Source organism: Chaetomium strumarium, assembly GCF_033439665.1.
Source record: "Chaetomium strumarium strain CBS 333.67 chromosome Unknown B0T15scaffold_2, whole genome shotgun sequence".
Lineage (NCBI taxonomy): Eukaryota > Fungi > Ascomycota > Sordariomycetes > Sordariales > Chaetomiaceae > Chaetomium > Chaetomium strumarium.
In genome coordinates, this window is record NW_026944430.1 from 230,978 (window position 1) to 251,353 (window position 20,376).

The following is a 20,376-nucleotide window of genomic DNA, read 5'->3' on the forward strand; positions in this document are numbered from 1 at the left end:
GCTCGACAAATGCTATGGACAAGCATGGCGGCTGTTTGAAAAACAACGGTTGCGGGCCCTTGAAGGTGAGGGTGGGCAACAAAACCAGAGCCCGTTCTTTCGAATCCCTGGGCGGCACCGGAGGGGGTAAGATAGCCTTCACCGAAACTGTACTCGGCCCAGGAAGAGGCGCGACCGTCTGCGTGGCCGCGGGCGCTCGCTGCACGACCGGCTTCGGCGGCGCCACCAGCACACTGGCCTTGACCCACGTCGTGATACTGTCCTTCGCTCCCTTCCCTGCCCAACGCTCTGCTTGACCCCAATAGAAGGCTGAACGACCATGATCACGGAGTGGCCGTCGTAGTACCCCGGCGGAGCATCCCTGGCGTCAGCGGTGCTCCCCGCCTACTGAGCATAGCGCGGTGGTGGTGGTGCTTGTTGCGCTTGGCACAGTTCCATGCTGTCGCTGGCAGCGCTGAACGCCGTGTCTACAAGCTCGTCCAGGCCCCTGACCGAGATAGGCTCGCGGCGACACCACAGCTGGCAGGAGAAACGCAGGGCCGAGTCCATCTCCTGCACCAGCCGCCGCTCCAGCTTCTCGATGCCGGCGGCGTCTTGGTCCCGGAGTAGAAACCGGGCTGGACTTCGGAGGAAGGCGTCTTTCAGCCCGCGTACCGGAGCCTGGCCTCGGCTAAGGGGTCGGGCAGCATCCTCGGTCAGGAGGATGCTGTCGACGGACGTGCTCATGCCGCCTTCGCAAAAGGCCTTCAACACAGAGCTGCGCCAGGCATTCACATTCTCAGCGCCACCTGGGGCTGGAAAGCCAGCTGGAATGTTAGTCACAGGCTCGCCGCAACAGGGGCACGAACTTGTGTTTTCTAAACAAGGTAAGGTCGATGCGTACCGTTCAGAAACATCCGATGTAAACCCTCCGTTGCTCGCCTCGTCGGCAGGTTCTGGCCCAGCGGAGAGCTGCCGGCCGATTCCATCGAGGTGACCAGTCGCGGAAGGCTGCGCATAGCGTGGGGTCCGTGTCGCCCGCCGTTCGCCATAACCGCGGGTCGGGGCGAGCGGACATCGCCCGGCGGAGAAACATCGAGATCCCACATGGCCAGATCCATCCGAAATCCAATTGGCGAGTCTATGCGGGACACGCCGGGACTCTCGAGCTCGAGGGTGCTGGGAGACATGGCGTCGAACACTCAGAAGGGAGACTTGGAGATTTCCGATGACATGAAGTGTGCTAACATCCCCTGCAGAAGCACTTGAGCTGTCTGAGCCCCGTCGTTGCCGGCAGGGGACAGCAAGCCTTCGGGAAGTTCTCCCTTGTCGGGTGAGCCGAACGAAAGGCCTGACACCCTCGCATAGCTCACGGAGCTGCAGCGGGTGGAGGCCGGAGCGGACGCGGTCTGGGTCTTGATGGGCGAAATCCTCGGCCCACCCATGCCACGCACTTGCTTTCGTTGCAAACCAAGACGCGATGGCGTGGTCACTCAGGCCTGCTGTCTCCCTCGTCCGTCCGAGGGTAACTCGCACCAGTTCCTCCTCTTGTCGGGCTAGCCGGGACTCGAGATCCTTGATGCGGGCCTCGAAGACTTTCTCCCTGTTCAGCAGCTCCTCCTTCCACTGTCGCCGCCGCGTTTCCTGGCGCTTCTGCGTTGAGGCCAGCCTCCGGGCCAGGTCCTGGTTGTCGTTGAGCAGGTCTCGTTCGGTCAGCTGCAGAGCGGCCACGCGTTGGTGCAGGCTGCGGTTCTCCTTCTTGAGCTCTTCCGTCGGACTGGGCGGACTCATGGAGCGGAGGAACCGCTGCACTTTCTCGTCGACTGTTTGGGCCGCCGGGCTGGGCTCTCTGTGCTGGCGCGGCCGTGACCTTCCTGCCGAGGGCGATCTTGTCGGAGTCGGAGTGCTGCTCCGGACGGGACCCCGGACCCTCTTACGACCGTGGCTTGAGGCTTCCGACCGGGACCGGGATTCACTGCCGTAGACCCTGATGATGTTGTCCGCTATCACCGCCGCTGATGGAGCTGTGTCCTTAATGCCTCCCCGTACTGAGCTAATACGGAGCATGACGTCTCCGGCGGCTGCGTTGGGGGGCTGGATGCCGAGTGCGACATCGTCGCTGGAGGAGCATCAGAGGTAGAATCACCGACTGAGTCTAGCGCGCATAGGTAGTTTCGCAAAGGCAGGTCCGACGATTGCTGCCAGGTGGTGGTCGAAGCTGTCAACGCGGCCATAGAAGCGTTGATCGCGGCCGGGGGCGGAGACCGAGTCATAGAGACTGAAAGTCAGGGCGAGCGACGGCTCAGTTTAGGGCAACCTTCAGATAGCGTGTCCGGTCACAGGTCACAGAAAATAGACGTCCTTGATGAGGTGACCAGTAAATTCCGTGAGACACAGTGGCACCAGCGGGAAGAAGGCATATAAGGCATCCCGGACCTTCAGCGGTATGTGTGTTGGTTCATGGACTTTCCCTTTTCCGGTGGGGCACTCGTACCGTACTGCTGGGAGCCTGGGACAGCGGGCTACTGTGCCAGATGTCATGGCTGTTCCTGTGAGGACAACCCGTCCAACAAGCTGGGGCTGCATAGTGTCGGGGCAGGAGTGAGCTGCATATAAGCGCCGAGGATCGGCTGAATCCAGCGTCTATGCGTCTATGGCTTTTGTTGTGCCCGCTCCGAAGCCATGGCCGAAGACGCTAGCATGGCCGGCCTGTATCAGCCTTGCCAACTGCATTTCGAAGGTTTGCAACGGCCAATGCGAAGGACCGCGTGTAGTCACTGTGTGGTGTGCAAGCAGCCCCGACCTCTCGGCGGCTGATGTGGGCGCTTAGAAGTATTGTGGTGATGTGTGTGGGAGCGGGCCAATGACGAGAGACTCGAAGTGCGAGTAGTCAACACAGCCGTTTCAGGTAACCGCTGAGCCGCTCCAGGACGCCGTGCGGTGTGGGCATGCGAATTCGCGGAAGGTGCATGCAGCCCACCTCCCTCTGCCGCGCCTGGCTGCGGTGACAGGTGTCAGTTGTCATGGCTTCGATGGTTCGGTAACCTTGCTCATCTTCCCCTTTACGGGCCGAGAAGTTGGTTGGAGCAGTAGGCGGGACTCCGGGAGGGCCGCCCTGGCAAAATTGGAAACCGCTGTTAGCCGCTTATCACGTGGTGTTAGCTGCAGCTCCTTCCCGAGCCTACCTCTTATCGGCCGAAGCACGTGATACTCGAGGGATGATCTGGGACTTGAAGTTCATGAGGCAACCGTACTCGGTAGCTTCAAGCATGCGAGTAGAGACGGGTCTCTCGAAATTTTTCAGCTTCAGCCCGGGATAAGGTAGAGCTACCTAGGTAAGTAGTAGTGATATAATACCTATGTACAGATCACCTGAAAGCAATCCGGAACGGTTATAATGGTCGCGAGTGGAGCATCGCAGATAAGCAATCGGCATCACTGGGACTTGCCAGTAGCTTAGCTGCTTACCTTAACTTCGGTTTGCTTCGTATCGGTGTGCCCCTCCACGTAGTCCCAATGCCCCGCACTTCCCTCTTCTTGTCACCAAATTCCATAGCGTCAACCAACGCTCTCCGTTGCTTGTCGGGACGATCTATCCTCGTCAGCCGTGTTCCGCGTTGCAATAACACCACACCCCGTTCCGCCGCCCCAGCCAGGACTCTGCGGGACACAAGATCACCACCTCCAGGTTCTCGCCCGTACCTTACCGACGCAATCCGTGCCCACCAAGCCCGCAAAATGGCACCCCAACTCGACGGCTACTTCCAGCAGGTTGACGCCCTGTCCGACGCCTTCATCGAGCGCCTGCGCCAAGCCGTCGCCATCCCGTCCGTGTCGTCCGAGGCTGCCCGCCGCCCCGATGTCGTCCGCATGGGCCACTTCCTCGCCGACGAGCTGAAGAAGCTCGGCGCCCACGTCGAGCTGCGGCCGCTCGGCAAGCAGCCCGGCACTGACCTCGACCTCCCCCCCGTTGTGCTTGCGCGCTACGGGAACGACAAGAACAAGCGGACCATCCTCGTCTATGGCCACTACGACGTGCAGCCTGCGGAGAAGAGCGATGGTTGGGACACAGAACCCTTTGATCTGACGGTCATGGAGGACGGGCGCATGTGCGGCCGCGGTTCGACCGATGACAAGGGACCCGTGCTGGGCTGGCTGAATGCGATCCAGGCGCACCAGGCCGCCGGCATCGAGTTCCCCGTCAACCTGCTCATGTGCTTCGAGGGCATGGAAGAGTATGGGTCGGAAGGTCTCGACGACCTCGTCAACGAGGAGGGGAAGAAGTTCTTTGCAGACGCGGACGCTGTGTGCATCAGCGACAACTATTGGCTCGGCACTGAGCGCCCCTGCTTGACATACGGGTTGCGGGGGTGCAACTATTACAGCGTCGAGGTTTGGGGCCCCGGTGCTGACCTCCACAGCGGCGTCTTCGGCGGCACTGCGCAGGAGCCCATGACGGACCTCGTGCGCATCATGAGCTCACTGGTCGACACCGACGGCAAGATCCTCATCCCAGGTATCGCCGAGCAAGTAGCTCCCGTCACGGCCGAGGAGGACGGCCTCTACGACGACGTCGCCTTCACCATGGAGACACTGCACCAGTCGCTGGGCAGCAAGACAACCATCTTCGAGGACAAGAAGCGCACGCTAATGGCCAGGTGGCGGTACCCGTCGCTCTCGCTGCACGGCATCGAGGGTGCTTTCTCCGCCCCCGGCGCCAAGACGGTCATCCCAGCCAAGGTCATCGGCAAATTCTCGATCCGGACGGTGCCCGACATGGACATCGACAAGACGAACGAGGCCGTGTACCGCTACGTGGAAGACGTCTTCAAGAAGCTCGGCTCCAAGAACAATATGAAGGTGTATGCCCAGCACACTGGCAAGTGGTGGGTTGCCAGTCCCAAGCACTGGAACTTCAGCGCCGCGGCCAAGGCGACGGAGCGCGTCTGGGGCGTCAAGCCCGACTTCACCCGCGAGGGCGGCAGCATTCCGGTGACGCTCACCTTCGAGCAGGCCACGGGCAAGAACGTGCTGCTCCTGCCCATGGGCTCCTCCACTGACGGCGCCCACTCGATCAACGAGAAGCTGGACAAGCGGAATTACATTGAGGGTATCAAGTTATTGGGTGCCTACCTGCATTATGTGGCAGAGGAGCCCATGAACTAGATGGATGAGGGGAGGAAAGTTCTGGATGTAGAGCTCGATGTACAGGTACTCGGGCGTCCGGCGATAGCGTCCACTTCACCCAAGATCAGTACTTACACGAGGAGCAGTCCACTGCGGTGAATGGAAGTGCCACGGCCACGGGCGCAGACACAGCGCCTGGTACCGTAGTCATCAAGACACAGCATGTACACCATCGAATTGAAGCACATGAATTCCGCTGACTACGTTCGAAGTTCGTCAACATTCGCATAAGGAGAAAGAGTGAGGTCATATTATAGTCCGGTACGCCTTTCCTAGCAGCCGGCATTGACATGTTACCTTCACCTGCCCATCATCATCACGCCTAACCCGGGGTATCGATGTTGCCTATGCCCTTTCCTTGATCACATTCTGATGCTCCCACCATCCCGTATCGCATGCGCCGTCCCAGTACCCTAAAAGCAGAAACACAGAGGGCCAACCCGAGCCCCTGAAAAGAAAAAGAAAAAGAAAAGGAGATGGCGCCCAGACCTGCCCGGGCTTGTCCTGGTAACGGAGTGTCAAAAAAAATAAGGAAAGAAGGAATATCAGCCTACCTTCACCGACTGGCGAGGCGGCATCGAAACGAACGGCAAGCAACAACAAAATGAATCACCCCGCCATCCCGAACAACCGCGCTTCAGACAACGCTACGGTGCTTCCTCATAATCAACGCCACGGTGCTTCTTCAGAACCCGGCTCACCAAGGCCATTTTGGGGTCCCAGGTCCCCGCAAACAACTCGTCGCACTCGTCCTCATCCTCCGAGTCGAACTCAGGCAGCGGAACTCCCCTGTCCTTGTCCGCACGCTCCGCATCCCACAGCTCAGCGTGGCCGTCATCGGCCGCGGACACGTCCTCCACGTCCTCCCAGCTGTGGAACCTCACCACGCGTGCCGTCTCCAGGATGAACATGCCCACTTTGTACTTCTGCTCCGGATTCCGCGCGTCGATGTACTTCCACCCCACCATCGCTCCGCACCCGGCGCAGCTGATGTCGGCCACGACGTGCGGTCCCGTGGTCAGCCGGCGCTGCTCGGACGTGCCGATCAGTATGTTCACCAGCCGGTAGCCGGAGGTGCCGGGCGGTGAGCGCGGACAGGAGGGGGTGGGTTGATCTGATGGTGGCGCAACGAGGTAGCCGCGTCCCCCCCGGCCTATGAAGTTCTTCGAAATGATCTGGTCGTGGAACGCCAGGTCGGCGGAGCAAGCCCTGCAGCGGAGGGTCGTGGGCCGGACGCAGGAGAGGCGGCTGGCAGGGGGGAACCCGGGTGAAGCGGGAGAGCTCGGGGAGCTGGAGAGGGATGGTACATCATCGCTGGCTGGCGATGAAAGTTCTGGTTCTGAGGCCGTCTGAGGAGGAGGTGAAGGTGGTTCCAAGGTGCGTCGGCGGCGGAAAGGTGTGCGGAGGGTGGGCAGTATGTAAAGGAGAGAGGGAGGCTTGTTTTCCGAAGGCTCGCCGACCTTCTTGAATATACTCCACTCCTCAAGCATGGCTGCTGCGTCGGACAGGAGGAGCGTGGTCTAGTTGTTTAATACAGAGGTCGAGGGATAGACAAGTGCTGAGCCGCCGAGATCAAGCGGCAACCGTCGAGCTCACTAGTCGTTTATAAGCCAGGTGATCGATCTCTGTCCGGAATGTCCGGTAGCTTTGATCAGAATGTCTCTCCAAGGTATGTCAAGGGAGCAACTTCTGACGTGCCGAATCAGTCAGTCGCGCTGGTTACGAGGGACCGGATTGGGTTTACAAGACTGGCATAGTGGCCAGAAATGTCCTTTTCTCATTGTGGCAACCTAATAACGTATGCCTGAGTGAATCTCAATCAGTCAGAGCCTACCACAAGAGGTTGTCGGGATACCCTATGACGTGATTCATATGTGACCACCTGACTCTCGCCCAACTTCTCCCCGCATCTTGTTATCGATACACCCAGTCGGATCAGACGGCGACGGGCGCGGGGCATCTTAGAAATGCCGGATCCCGCCCGATAAAGCAGCCCGCATAAAGCCCTTGGCTCAAATGCCGAATACTATGTGAAGTTTCGATACTTGTATAAGTGGGATGAGTGTTAAACTCTTATTAGCATCGGCGGGCCTGACACTGTCATGCCGCTGTGGAGTGGCAATATGTATTGTACTGTACACGGACCCGGGGCCAAGACCGCATCAACCCGTGGATTAAAACGGCCGATCAGCGGCCCGAGCGGACCAGTCCCCGTCTACACGGTTACACGAATGATGAATTGAACACGGCGTGGCTTCAAACTGATAGTCATATAGTCCCAACGTCGATTAATATATGAGAGCGAAGAGCAACTGTCTTGGCGATAACAAGCTTGAGGCGCAGGCGCTTGGTAGGTTTCGTAATACTGAGGCAGCGTTCAGTTCGTACTCGATTTGGTCTTGCTGTGAACGGTTCTACTTTCCGGAGGTGTCTGGTTAATGTTCGAATTGTGTTTCATAGCATGACCGACTTTCAACCTAGAAGTGAAGAACCTTTATTAGAGTCAAAAGTAATTAGGAAGGCATCAAAGGGTCCGGTTCCGCGGAGTGTTCTGTGTGTAATCTGTCATCTGTGCCGTTCATCCGCCCAAAACGTCGAAACGTGAGCCGTAAAGGAAGTTGGTTGGTCTTTCTTGTCTTGGCGGCTTGGCTTGAACCGTCAGACCCGCTTTTCAATCTCACGTGATGGGTCGGTTGACTTGATTCGTGTTAAAAAAACCCCACTTTTGCCACTGCTCTTTAGTTTCGGTCTTCCCACTTGATTTCCGCCCATTCTCACCGAAACTTCCAGCTTCCAGTCCGCAGCCCAACAACCCGTGCGTCGAAAGCCAGATATTCAAATTCGACCTGCTGCCGCAATAGCTTGATCTCAGATCCGACATCATCAGCTCTACTCACTCGCGCCACTAAGTCGCCGACGACCCTCTCCGTTGAAATCAATTCCAGATAACCCCGTTCGCCTGGCTCTAGCGTTCCCAACCAGCAACCTGGCATCCCGTAGCAATGGCGCCCATGAAATCACCGAGATCCAACCACACCAGTAGTAATTATGGCGAGGGCATTGTCCGCCAGGCCAATATCCTCGCCAGTTGCTACGTCGTCGATTCCGCCTCGCTAAAGGGTCTTCACTACTGCACTACGGGGCTCGCAGGGGCCGAGTGGTATTCCTGAGGTCCCTTCGACGGGACTTCCATCGCCGCCATCAAGCCCCCCCCTCGCGGCCCTCACGACGACCAACCAGCTCGCGCTGACCCCCAAGGCGAGGTCACCATCATCGCGCGCCAGCAGCGTTGGTCGCAACGGCTCCGGCACTAGTGCCTGGCATCGCCGTCGAGGGGGGGCAGCACTGCGCATCAGGGAAGAATGTGAGAGGTTCTTCTGTGAGACGCTGCGCGTCATGTTTCTGGGTGAGAGGAACGCGACGATGCAGAGCTCCGGCCTGGCCAGTGTTAACGACAACTTTGACAACGTCAACCATAACAACAACATCTTCGACCATAGCGGCAGCAACGACATCAGCCGCAACGACGGGCACGGACGTGCACCTGTAATGGGGCATTACGGCCAGCTTACGCCGCCGGACGACTTCCCAATTACGGGTGAAACCATGATGGGTCATCAACGGCGCCAGGGTCACGACGCACGACGGGGCATCACCGGCTGGCTGGAAATTTGGGACTACGCTGGTGGCTCGAGCTTCCGCGGCTTCGTGGCGGAAGATGCTAGCCGGGGAGTCACGTCGTTGTTCGTCTTTTTTGATGCACACTCCATTACTCGTGATATGAAGCAGGCGTATGTTGACTTCTGATTCCCAATTTCCTTCACGATACACTCCGCTAACGCGGCGATAGACTCGTTGCTCTTATTGAGCTGGCCGAGGGGCCTCTTGCTTGCTCTCACATGGTCATTTGCATTGAGCGATCGATACCCGAGGAGGAAGCAAAAGCATTGACGAAGGGTCTTCAATGGGCGGGTTTCTCGCTTACCACACTTGACTTCTGGTCGAGTGGATTTGATGTTCTGAGCGATCGCTGGCTATTCATGGGCATGGAGATTTAGGCGTCCGAGGCGTGTGGCTACATTTCGTTTATTCACATTCATCTGCGACTTTTCCTGCCGCTTGCTCTTCAACTTCGCCCCTTTTGACCTTTTTGTTGAGGCTGTCTTCGTTGGCAATTAGCGTTATTCATAGGAGAATGTCAAGTCCTTCTCTTCATCTCTCGCATGGAGAAAACGGTGGTAAGATAGCTCAGGTATCTTACAACAAACGATAATGCACAGAGTGTAGTCTAAACCAAGAAGGGTCCGCGGCCGAAATGTACAGACATCACAGATCACCCTCAAACTTCCTAATAGCTAGTCCTTTCTCGCTGAGATGATCTTTTACCTGCTGCACGGTGTATTCTCCTCGGTGGAACATGCCGGCTCCGAGGGCAGCATCCGTCGTTGTCTCCTGGAAGACTTCGAGGAAGTGGCCGGGATTGCCTGCTCCACTGCTGGCGATGACCGGTATCCTAATGGCCTCCTTGACTTGTGTGATCAGCTCCAGGTCGAACCCGCTGTTTGTGCCGTCTTTGTCGATGCAGTTCAGGAGGATCTCTCCGGCACCCATGGCCTCGACTGCCTGGGTAAGCTCCACAACGTCCAAGTCCCTCGTCTCCCGGCCGCCTTTGATGGTACAAGCGTACCAGCAGTACTCCTCCCCATTAGGCCCAGTAGATTTTGTCTTGATGGTGGCGTGGCGTGTAGCCTCCTGCTTGGGAACGTAGACTCGCTTGGGGTCGACGCTGACGACCACAGCTTGGTTGCCGTACGCCTTGCTGATCTGTTCGATGGCGGTGTTGCCATACAGTACCTTCCCACCCCTGTAATACTCCTCCGCAGCCAGCACCGCATCACTCCCGATCGACACTTTGTCGGCTCCGCTCTTGAAATACATGGTCGCGATTTCTAGCGCCGAGACCTTTGTCCCATCGACGTCGACTGTGTCGCGGATACCGCCGCCGATCGTCAGAGGCACAAACACCGTCTCTGATGTCCTCCTCAGGATCTCAAGCATTGGTAAGTCGGCAACAGGGCAGTCGCGGAACGAGGTGATGTTCAGGAACGTGACTTCGTCTGCCCCTTGCTCGTAGTATTTCTTGGCCATCTCAACCGGCTTGCCCAGATTCCGGACTGACCGATCCGCAGACTTCTCACGGACGTCGTACTGGTCCCCCTTTGTGACCACGAGATCCCCTTGGTCGTTTGTCCGTACGTCAAGGCACGCGATCACACGTTTGGTCAGTCCTTCCCTGGCAATCATCTCATCAACTCCGCCGTTCACTCTTTGTGGCGGGTCCTCTGAGAGGGCCTTGGCTCCCGATCCGTCCAAGAAGGCGCGGAGCACCCTTAATCCTGCAACGCCGCTCTTTTCCGGGTGGAACTGTGTCGCGAAGACGTTGCCCTTGGCCACAGCGCCGACGAAAGTCTCACCCCCGTATGTTCCCGTCGCAACGGCCCACCCGAGCTCCTCTAATTCCCCCTTCTTGTACGGATACTTGTACGAGTGGACGTAGTAGTAGTTCGAGTCTTGCCGCAGGCCGTAGAGGTTCGGATTCGTGGAACAGGAGGCGTTGTTCCACCCAATGTGCGGGACCGATTTTGCGCTATCATCGAAGCGGTCGAGCGCGCCCGGAATCAGGCCGAGTCCAGGGCAGTTGGGGTCTTCGGCGGACGTGGAGAATAGGGCTTGCAGTCCGACGCAGATGCCCATAAACGGTTTTCCAGCGTCGATATGAGCGCGGAGGGCGGGAAGATAGCCAGCGGCAGAGAGCTGGGACAGGCAGTGGCCGAAGTGGCCCACACCCGGGAGGATGAGTTTCTGAGGACAGAAGCAAGTCAGTTATTCCGACCGTCCTCTGACCGTATCAACGTGCCTACCTCAGCATGCACAACCTCCTCCGGTGACCGGATCCACTCGACACGGTAGCCTATCTTCTCGATGGCATTGACCAGGCTGCGTACGTTGCCGGCGACGTAGTCGAGGAGGTAGACGGTTGGCATTGTGACAGAGCTTTCGTATCACCTCTCTGGAGGCAGAGAGACGCAGAAAGGTACCGAAAACTGCGTCGTTGGAGGTGACTGCCACGGAGCAGTGAATGAGTCAATGGCTGTAACAAAAATGTAGATGGCGGGGTTCCTCAAGGGCCCTGTGAATTGGAGTTACCCCGCCATCAAGGGTGTAAAACTTATGCTGTAGCATTGGATCAATATTGCTTTCCGTCGCATGACAGGGTCCCTAAGCTTAAATTATTCCTACCTCAAACTGAACTCGGTCGGTGCAGAGCGAACTAGGCTTTCCAACCACCAGCATCCTTCATGCGACAGCGCGTCAAATATGCATGGATGTCCTTATTCATTGGAAACGGCCGAGGATTAGTAGAGTTTAAGAGTCAGCATTCCGGACTCCTTCGTCATGGAACGCGCTTCCCCGCGGCACGCGAACCCGGAGGAGGATGACGGCGACTGGGAATACGAATATTCCACCACAGAGACAGAGGTATGATACGCTCAGTCCATTAGACCTCCTCTTACTGCTGATACGCTGCAAAGACGTATTATCTCACTCTCGACTTGTCCGTCCGCGACTTCCTCGAGCGACGAACCGACGACGTGCTCCACAACACCCGAACCGGTTACCGAGTGTGGTATAACCCGCTGTTTAACGCGGCCGAACCGCAGGCGTCTAATGCAGACCTTCTCGACGACAAAGATAAGGACGCCGACGATGGAGAGCCGCCCGAGCGCGAAGAAGTCGACTTGGATACAATAGGCTTGCCGCAGCTGCCCGCGCAGACAGATACCCCAATCGACCCCCAGCTGGAGCACAACAGCGAGAAGGCTCGTCGGTCGGAGGTCCAAACAAATGACAGACCGGAAGAACAAATCCAGATCTTGGACCTTCACTCCAAGCATCCCATTGTTTCATACCGCAACCATGTGTTCCGCGGCACGTGGTGTGAGAACATCGGAACGGAGATGATCTTCACCCCTCACGACGAGGATGCGCCTCTCCCAGCTCTCCGCCACCTTCCCCAGAATATGGATTTGATTGCCGCGAGTGCTTCAAGAATCTCTTTCCAAGAGGCGACGTTGCAGCCAAAGGACCACGACAGGAATTCAGATCGGATATTCCTTGGGTTTGGCTATTCGGAAGAGGATATCCCAGAGCGATACAAGCGTAATGGAGGCATTTACGTTCACATTGGCGGAGATAAGACAGGCCAGCGACAACCACAGGCGCACTTTCTCGAGGACCTTATCGCGCTAAAGCGCAAGCGCGGCGAGACGGACGAGGTCACCGTCCAGCCCCTCGAGACAAGACAGAACAAACTCATGATAGAAGACGAGGAGGAGGAACGCCGCAGGCGAAAGCTGCGGCAGGACCATGCGCGAAACGTCAGATGGCGCGACAAGAGGAGGGAGGAGAGAGAGCTGGGGCTGGGATCGCCGGAGAGGAATTACGTCCCAAGAAGAGGAAGCAGAGGCCGCTGGCCACGCCGAGTCCGGCGAGCCGCCCTCATTCGACGGGATACCGGACCAATATCGCGATTTGCGCCCAGAACCTCTACCCCAACGCCCGCTCACTGGAGCGACATCCGCGGTAGTGAGAATGGTTGAGTGGCAAGATGTTGCGTTGGCCGGAATCGGGACGACACCCAACGTGGATTGCCTTGTGGACCCCATTCGCTGGTAGGTATCTGCCGGCTGGGTGGGTCACCCCTTTGGTTGATCAGTAACAGTACACCTGAAACAGCGGATGTGCCATGGACCACACCGTACCGGTACTTGCTGCTGACTGGCTGCACCAACGCTCTGCCGCGCTTTGACAGATCGATGCAGATGCCGGCAGGACCGAGACCCGGACAGTTGCTGTTCCTTGCATCCAACTTGACTTTTTAGTATCTAAATTGAACCCTTCCTTTCTGTCTTTCCTCATCTTCATCAACACCCTGCGCTTCTAATAAGGCACTGTGGGTTGTCCTTCCCTTGTGAAGGATCACACGCCGACGACCTGAGTCTTCTTACCCCGCCACTCTGTCACCGCAGCGAGGGGCGCATCCACTCAGGTTTCTCGACGCCGCCACCCGCATCATCCGGATCAGGCGCAAACAGCGCACCACCCTCACCGCTCAATGCTGGAACGCCGAGGTTGCTGAACCAACCCCGTGACGCCGTCCCAAATACATAGCGCTGTTGTGTTTGTTGATGCCGGCACGCCGGCGATCCCGGACGCTGCGAAATGTCGGTCATGGCATACAGCCTGCGCAGGGCGACAATCGCCGCCTCCCTTGTCGCCGCTCTAGTATTTCTCATCTGGCTCCTGCCGCGCGTCCTCAACCCAACACCTCCCGATGCCGAAGAGAGGGAGCGAGACAAGCATTGGGTCAGCACGTCGCCCAGTTGGTTTGATCGTCAGACATGTCGTTGGTTGAGTCTTTGTGGCATAAGGCATATTCGATGGGACGCTCCTGCGCTCGGGGAGAATAGTGGCCCTTCGACCCTCGAAGAGCTGAAGTCGCTGGCTTTGGGGCTCAGCACCCAATGGACCTTCGTCGAGAAAACAGGGCACAGTGATTGGGAGACAGCACCCGCAGAGAAGGACACCAACCGCCAGATGCAAGCAAGCGATACCGGAAATACTCGGATTCTGGAGGAGGTGCCGGATTATGTGCTGGACCATGCGCCGCTTGTGCACCTCTACTCCCAGGAATACTTCTGGCCGTCCGACATTGCCGAGCATGTCCGCCACATGAAGCCTTTCACTGGCGGTTCTTTGCTCAACACAAGCCAGCCTTTGAATCTCGGTAACATGGCAGGCCTCAACGCGGAGAACAGCACAGTGTTCTTGACTAGCGACGACGATGTGGAATCTAGACCAGACTGGCTCCACAGTCGCATCGGCATTCCTACAGGCTTCGATGACGACGGTTCGGACGAAGGGGATGACGGGGAATCACCACCTTGGCGACCCGACGACGACACTAGTTGGTGGGATGCCGACAGAGATCATCCGCCCCATCGCATTGTCCCGCCGAGGGAGTCTTTGTTCAACAGGCACCGAGAGCTCCGGAGGAAGCGTTCCATACCCAATGCACAGCATCCCATTGTCGAATCTGCGTCTGAGGGTAGTAAGCCCGATCCCAACGGTTACTCCAAAGGACCTGCTGTCCTCATCCTCGTCGATAAAGGAGCCGGTATCGTCGATGCCTTCTGGTTCTTTTTCTACAGCTACAACCTCGGGCAAACGGTACTCAACATCCGCTTCGGGAATCACGTCGGCGACTGGGAGCACTGTATGGTTCGGTTCCAACACGGAGTCCCGCGGGCCATGTTCCTAAGTGAACACGCAGGTGGCAAGGCTTATCTGTGGAAAGCCCTCGAAAAGCGAACACAGAAAGATGGCAAGCCGGCACGGCCGGTCATCTACTCGGCAGTGGGAAGTCATGCTATGTACGCATCGCCTGGCATGCACCCCTACGTCCTCCCGTTCAAGCTGCTCAAGGACATCACCGATAAGGGCCCTCTGTGGGATCCGGCACTCAATCACTACGCTTACTGGTATGACTATGAGATTGACCGGGACGAGGCCAGCAATGCCACACTCACGAAAACCAGTCTGATCCCAGCGGCATCGAATCCCGATCTTCCTACGTCGTGGTTCCACTTCAAAGGCTACTGGGGCGATGACGTCTACCCGTTGAGTGACCGACGTCAGTGGAGACTGTTTGGAGAGTACCATTACATCACGGGCCCTCTGGGCCCGAAGGACAAGTGGTTAGAGAGGAGGAAGGTGTGCCAGACAGAGAAATGCAGGATTGTGGATAGCATCGAAGCCGGGAAGAAATCGGCCTGGTATTAGACGGGGTGGCGAGTTCGAAAGATGGGGTTATTCCACAGGTCCTAGACTGGCATGGCGTTTGATACCCAATTCCATCCAATTATCCTATGCATTACTCTCGGCGAACATTCGATGGATGTCAGCAGGACCCAGAACAGACAGTCGTCTACCAATTCAACATAAGAATGATACATCCAACTGAACCAGACCGCCTGTTTCCAATCAACTGCGACCCCGTTGCGCCATCCCTTGCACTCCACCCCAGTCGACCAAGCAATCATGTTGTACTTTATCGTGCTTCCCCTAATAACACTCTAGTTCAAGCATGCGGCAGACATTACGATGTGCCCAATCCAAGAAGTAGAAAAGTCCGAGAGCAACCTCGGCCATTGCCCAAAACACATTACAGATGCCGAGCAGTATGCGGTGCACAAGATGGCCGGCGAGAGGGATCTTGACGGTGTCTAAGGTGAGGTGGAGGAGGGACACCAGGATCGAGAATGACACCGCAAGCAGGATCGCAGAAAGGACGGTGCCGATCGCAAGCGCTAGGATGGCGAGTATTCTGTCTGCCTTTTCGTTTATCTTCGTGTCTGTGTTTCTGTTTATTTTCGGGCATGACGGCATGTTCCGGATCTCTTCATTCTCCTGTTGGGTAGGCGCCCGGTAGGTGGGCATTTTGAGGAGTTTGCCAACTGGTTTGACTATGAGGAAGGTTAGCACTTTTACTGAATCCGCGTACGGTGTGTGAGTGGAAGGGGGCGGTGTCAACAGTAACCCACCCGACTGTTTTGGACTAACGTTTCAGCGGGTTCGATGACGGCAAGGCCGCTGTATAAACTCCGGAGCTCTTTTTCTCCTATTGCCCGAATGGCTGTCACTGTGGTTGCAATGCGTATTTGGAAGAATCATGATCAGGTCGCTGAAGCTGAACTGTTTAGGAGGGAAACCGAAGGATTAAATTGCTATAGATCAGGCAAACAGAACGTCGGTACTGCTTTAGTGACATTCAATCCAACCCTCTATGTTAGATCAAGATACAATCATTCTACTTTTGGGCCCGACGCGTCTGACCCTGAGACACCTCGGTGAGACGGACTGTCTGACTCTCCTATTATTGCATGGCTATGAATGATGAAGCGCGAGACACCACTACAAAGACAGTTCCTTCAACTAATAGGCGACTGACTTAATGCCACTTAGACACGTTCAAGCATGCGTTTCAGGCAGAATCGGTATGTCAAAGCCAGCCAAGAACGCTCAAGAGTTGCAAGCTTCAGAAAGAGTGGTATCTGAGTCCGAATGTCTAACAGCCGTTTTGCTTTAGAACAGAAGTATGGCTGTATTACTTCAGAATCTCTTTATGTGGCATACCCGAACCAATGATTGTTCATCATACCTAACAAATGCGAAGAAGTCGATCGAACGTACGGGTGTGTGTACAGTCGTCTCAGAAGGTCAAATCACTGTTTTCTGACTGTTTTGTTACCATTAACGTTCCTTATTTCTTTCATCCTTTTCCCCATGGTTGCCTCATAAGGTACTTGGCCATCGTGAGATACAATGTCGAAGTCCGTACCCGCTGCCAGCTCCTATCAAATCAAAACATCGGATTGATGCCTGAAACCGCCGTGATCTAGAACATTCCGGATAACTAGCACTTATTAGGCGGTTAGGTCACTTACACCGGGGTCGGGTCACTGGATCGACGGCTCCGGGCCGATTGGCAATGCCCCGGCCGCTGGCGGGAGCTTCCGAAAGGGAAATTATGCTGTGTACCTACTCTGTACTGGATGTGTTGTACACAACCGGTGCGTTCGTTTCCATGGGCAAGTCTTTTGACGTGGTAACCCCAGATTCATGATGTGACCTGCAGGACGCCGCTTCTCAGTCCCGGTTTTGGGGACTACGGATATAGGCTAAAGTGAGTTTATACAAGGACAACTGCTTGGCGATAGAGGTGACATCGGGGTTGTGTTGTGAGGTTCGCTGTTCCCTTTTCCCCGTGTCGAAGGTTCGATTCTCGGTGGTGAAGCGCCGGATTTCCCCTTGAAGCATGCGGCGAATTCGCTGTGGTGCCAAACCAATCGCCACAGTGGCCTGCCACAGTTCGGCCAAGCCAGAACAGCCCTGAATCCCGGTTCTTGGGTCGCACCAGGCGCAGATTAGCCGTCGGTTGAATCGGCAGTCCCTCCCTGCCATTCCCTTGCCCATTTTTGCCGATAACACGTTTAACATGGGCGGACGTCAAGGTGAGGTGGTGAACAGTCCCACCGACCCGGCTCTAGCCTCTCGCGGTGTTTCGAGAGGGCTGAGTGCCACCCCTTGCTCATTCGCCAAGCCATCCTTAATAAATCCATGCAGCAGCATAACCGCATAATAACCAGTCCATCAGGCGGTCATGAGCCAACTTGGCAGCTAACATAGTACAACCCTCTAGAATCAAGTAGTGTGCAGTCTTACCCCTAATCGCGATCTGAGGCGATTTGTAGCCCAGTACCAAGTTCAACTGCCGAACTGGACACAGCAAATGAGCAAGTAACTAGCCGAGAGTTGCTCACTGTACGGAACGTACTAGTAATCTGAATAATGTTGTGTTAGTTATGGACAAGCTGAAGAAGACAATCCTAGAAACCGGCTACACCCGGATCGGCACCAATACCGAAGCTTCTCAGATGAACACCAAGGTGTGGGGTGCGTTACATGAGGGACAGGGGCTCGACTCCGGGGCCGAGCAGGGCTAAGAGATCAGGATGGAGTAGACAGGGGTATGTGGAGGAGCTGCCTCGGTGATGCCCCGAGGCCAATGTTTCGCTACTCTGACCAGAAGCCCGGATCACGGCTAATAATAGGAATTCCAGGAAGAATCAAGGAGTCTGGTTCCGAGCCAGGTACAGCTGGGCCCTGCGCGGAAGGGTATATAACCACCGTGCCTCACCCCCCAGGAACTCCGCCTTCAGGTCCTTACGCAACTCGTCCACAGAGCAGATCCCCACGGGCTACCGGCAACCATGGTCACCTTCTCGTCCATCTTCCTCGCTGCGTCAGCGGCCGTGGTGGCCGTCGCGGCCCCCGGCGAGCTTCCGGGCATGCACAAGCGGCAGACGCTCACCAGCAGCCAGACGGGCACCCACGACGGCTACTACTACTCGTTCTGGACCGACGGCGCCGGCAACGTCCGGTACACCAACGGGCCCGGCGGCCAATACAGCGCGACCTGGTCGGGCAACGGCAACTGGGTTGGCGGCAAGGGCTGGAACCCGGGTTCTGCCCGGTAAGTTTACTACTAGTACTAGTAGTACTAGTATCAGTGTGTCAAGTGGAAGGAGGGTATCAAAAAGACTTACATGGGTTATTGTACACCTCCCCTTCAGAACCATCAACTACACGGGCACGTACAGCCCCAACGGCAACTCGTACCTGGCCGTGTACGGATGGACGCGCAACCCGCTGGTGGAGTACTACATCGTCGAAAACTTCGGCACGTACGACCCGTCGACGGGCGCCCAGCGGCTGGGCAGCGTGAACGTGGACGGGTCCGTGTACAACATCTACCAGACGACGCGCACCAACGCACCGTCGATCGAGGGCACGAGCACCTTCAAGCAGTACTGGTCGGTCCGGCAGAACAAGCGCACCGGCGGCTCCGTCAACGTCGGCGCCCACTTCAACGCCTGGCAACAGGCCGGCCTGCAGCTGGGCTCCCACGACTACCAGATTGTCGCTACTGAGGGCTACTTCTCCAGCGGCTCGTCCACCATTACTGTTGGCGGCTCGTCCTCGGGTGGCGGTGGTGGCGGTAACAATGGGGGCGGCAACAATGGCGGCGGCGGCAACCAGGGCGGCGGTTCCGGCGGCTCCAACGTAAGCCAAGAAATCTCCTTTGGCTCAGTTTGAAAGACCATATGCTGACAATAGGTTTCTTCATCACAGTGCGCGGCTAGATGGGGCCAGTGCGGTGGTCAGGGAGTAAGTTTGCCTCTGTCCTTGCTTTGGTTAGATTAGAAACGACTTCATGCTAACACTTCATAGTGGTCCGGACCGACCTGCTGCCAGTCAGGCTCGACCTGCCAGGCCGCCAACCAGTGGTACTCGCAGTGCCTCTAAGCGCTCACTCTGGGAGTTAACGGAGACCCCGTTAGAGTGACGGAAGGGCTGTCGGTGACGGGAGGACAGCCAGTGCAGGTACTAGTTGTCTCAGGGGTTAGGGGAAGACTGGTTCGTGTACATAGTTAGCTTTGCATCCACGCGGTGGCTGCCGTACAATGACTCTTGCTGGGGAACTCCTTCGTTCGAATGTCCGCCACACCCCATTCTTGTTGTGAAGGGTGAGATGACTGGGTTCAAACCGGCCTCAGAAGTCATTTTCCAGGAAAGGGGTCGTACCGTACAACTGAATAAATCGTGCCATTTGAGAGCAGCGCCTATTCCGCTTGGCATGTGAATGCATGCTGCCTCCCTGCCCTGGTAGGTAAGACAGGTACATAGCTTAGCATCCGGCTGCGGGATGCATCATGCACCGAGATAGTCTGCTTCACAACTTAGTAGCCTAGAATAGAACCAAAAAAAAAAAAAAAAAAAAAAAAAAAAAAAAAAAAAAAAAAAAAAAAAAAAAAGAAAAGAAAAGAAAAAGTTTCGGCTCACTACAGAACACGGTTGATGGCGGAAGGAAGTTGAAATGTACCGAGACTCACCATTGGAAAATCCCAACTTGTTTATCAGTTTAAGCCATCGCGAGGCAGATGCGATCTGCGAAAAATAATCCTCCTGCCACGGTTCGTGACTTCCCAACAGAACATCATTAAACTCGGCCTGTTAAAAGCCACCACGGCAAGCTTTCGCGCATGACCGACCGTACTTGACCGCGTGATGATAGTTTCAGATCGTACAAAGTACGTGACTCTGGTGAGGAAACCCTGGAGATGTATAAGATATTAATGAACGAATATGTGTAACACTTATAGTCCTCTGTATAACGTTGGCTAACCGTAGAATGTTTAGGCCTCCCTTTACTAATTGTCTGTACTCTACTACGGATTACAATACACACCTCAGTGCATTCAACATCCCGAGATGCTCGTGAGTTTCAACCAACCTTCGGGAACCCGGGGCACCGAGAGCGACCCAAGCTCGCGGCATGAGCGGGGTCGGCAGTTCAACCGGCAAAGCCATTGGGTAGGACCCCATGGGGAACCAACATGGGAAGTTGATGACAGGATGCAGGTCGCCAAACTCAGTTAGGCGCTACGAGAAGTCCATGGTCGTCGGGACTAAAACAAGCGCCGTGGCCTTACCCCCATTGTCGTCCATTAAATCAACCCTCCCTGA

General features: G+C 56.3%; 7 protein-coding genes across 7 annotated transcripts; 4 read left to right on the forward strand and 3 right to left on the reverse strand.

Annotated features, from left to right (window-relative positions):
• On the reverse strand, nucleotides 1–2,046 carry B0T15DRAFT_549614 (uncharacterized protein; the record flags this gene model as incomplete). Its single annotated transcript, XM_062870222.1, has 4 exons — nucleotides 1–794; nucleotides 884–1,158; nucleotides 1,228–1,300; nucleotides 1,353–2,046. 4 exons carry the CDS (start codon nucleotides 2,044–2,046, stop codon nucleotides 385–387), a joined length of 1,452 nt encoding a protein of 483 aa, XP_062723565.1. The 3' UTR covers nucleotides 1–384.
• Nucleotides 2,047–3,378: 1,332 nt separating this feature from the next.
• On the forward strand, nucleotides 3,379–5,368 carry B0T15DRAFT_522567 (glutamate carboxypeptidase-like protein). Its single transcript, XM_062868637.1, has one exon. The coding sequence runs from the start codon at nucleotides 3,496–3,498 to the stop codon at nucleotides 5,143–5,145; it is 1,650 nt and encodes a 549-aa protein (XP_062723566.1). The 5' UTR covers nucleotides 3,379–3,495; the 3' UTR covers nucleotides 5,146–5,368.
• Nucleotides 5,369–5,510: 142 nt separating this feature from the next.
• B0T15DRAFT_85165 (uncharacterized protein) lies at nucleotides 5,511–7,142 on the reverse strand. Its single transcript, XM_062871387.1, has one exon. It carries the CDS (start codon nucleotides 6,654–6,656, stop codon nucleotides 5,814–5,816), a length of 843 nt encoding a protein of 280 aa, XP_062723567.1. The 5' UTR covers nucleotides 6,657–7,142; the 3' UTR covers nucleotides 5,511–5,813.
• Nucleotides 7,143–8,168: 1,026 nt separating this feature from the next.
• B0T15DRAFT_549634 (ornithine decarboxylase antizyme-domain-containing protein) lies at nucleotides 8,169–9,358 on the forward strand (the record flags this gene model as incomplete). Its single annotated transcript, XM_062870223.1, has 3 exons — nucleotides 8,169–8,261; nucleotides 8,317–8,957; nucleotides 9,017–9,358. The coding sequence occupies 3 exons, from the start codon at nucleotides 8,169–8,171 to the stop codon at nucleotides 9,222–9,224; spliced, it is 942 nt and encodes a 313-aa protein (XP_062723568.1). The 3' UTR covers nucleotides 9,225–9,358.
• A 134-nt stretch (nucleotides 9,359–9,492) lies between these two features.
• On the reverse strand, nucleotides 9,493–11,210 carry B0T15DRAFT_508321 (uncharacterized protein; the record flags this gene model as incomplete). Its single annotated transcript, XM_062867712.1, has 2 exons — nucleotides 9,493–11,028; nucleotides 11,088–11,210. The coding sequence occupies 2 exons, from the start codon at nucleotides 11,208–11,210 to the stop codon at nucleotides 9,493–9,495; spliced, it is 1,659 nt and encodes a 552-aa protein (XP_062723569.1).
• Nucleotides 11,211–11,622: 412 nt separating this feature from the next.
• B0T15DRAFT_482717 (uncharacterized protein) lies at nucleotides 11,623–15,069 on the forward strand (the record flags this gene model as incomplete). The annotated part of the gene is made up of 3 exons (XM_062866118.1): nucleotides 11,623–11,706; nucleotides 11,760–12,813; nucleotides 13,514–15,069. 3 exons carry the CDS (start codon nucleotides 11,623–11,625, stop codon nucleotides 15,067–15,069), a joined length of 2,694 nt encoding a protein of 897 aa, XP_062723570.1.
• Nucleotides 15,070–17,744: 2,675 nt separating this feature from the next.
• B0T15DRAFT_85289 (concanavalin A-like lectin/glucanase domain-containing protein) lies at nucleotides 17,745–19,200 on the forward strand. The gene is made up of 4 exons (XM_062871389.1): nucleotides 17,745–18,322; nucleotides 18,423–18,912; nucleotides 18,982–19,017; nucleotides 19,081–19,200. Exons 1-4 carry the CDS (start codon nucleotides 18,060–18,062, stop codon nucleotides 19,153–19,155), a joined length of 864 nt encoding a protein of 287 aa, XP_062723571.1. The 5' UTR covers nucleotides 17,745–18,059; the 3' UTR covers nucleotides 19,156–19,200.
• Nucleotides 19,201–20,376: the final 1,176 nt, after the last annotated feature.

What these genes read in the sequence shown, in the direction of transcription:
- B0T15DRAFT_85289 (XM_062871389.1), top strand. Translation starts at nt 18,060, where the DNA reads ATGGTCACCTTCTCGTCCATCTTCCTCGCTGCGTCAGCGGCCGTGGTG. An exon ending in GCGGTTCCGGCGGCTCCAAC is followed by an intron (nt 18,913 to 18,981) that starts GTAAGCCAAGAA and finishes TCTTCATCACAG; the next exon opens with TGCGCGGCTAGATGGGGCCA. An exon ending in GCCAGTGCGGTGGTCAGGGA is followed by an intron (nt 19,018 to 19,080) that starts GTAAGTTTGCCT and finishes AACACTTCATAG; the next exon opens with TGGTCCGGACCGACCTGCTG.
- B0T15DRAFT_85165 (XM_062871387.1), bottom strand. Translation starts at nt 6,656, where the DNA reads ATGCTTGAGGAGTGGAGTATATTCAAGAAGGTCGGCGAGCCTTCGGAA.
- B0T15DRAFT_522567 (XM_062868637.1), top strand. Translation starts at nt 3,496, where the DNA reads ATGCCCCGCACTTCCCTCTTCTTGTCACCAAATTCCATAGCGTCAACC.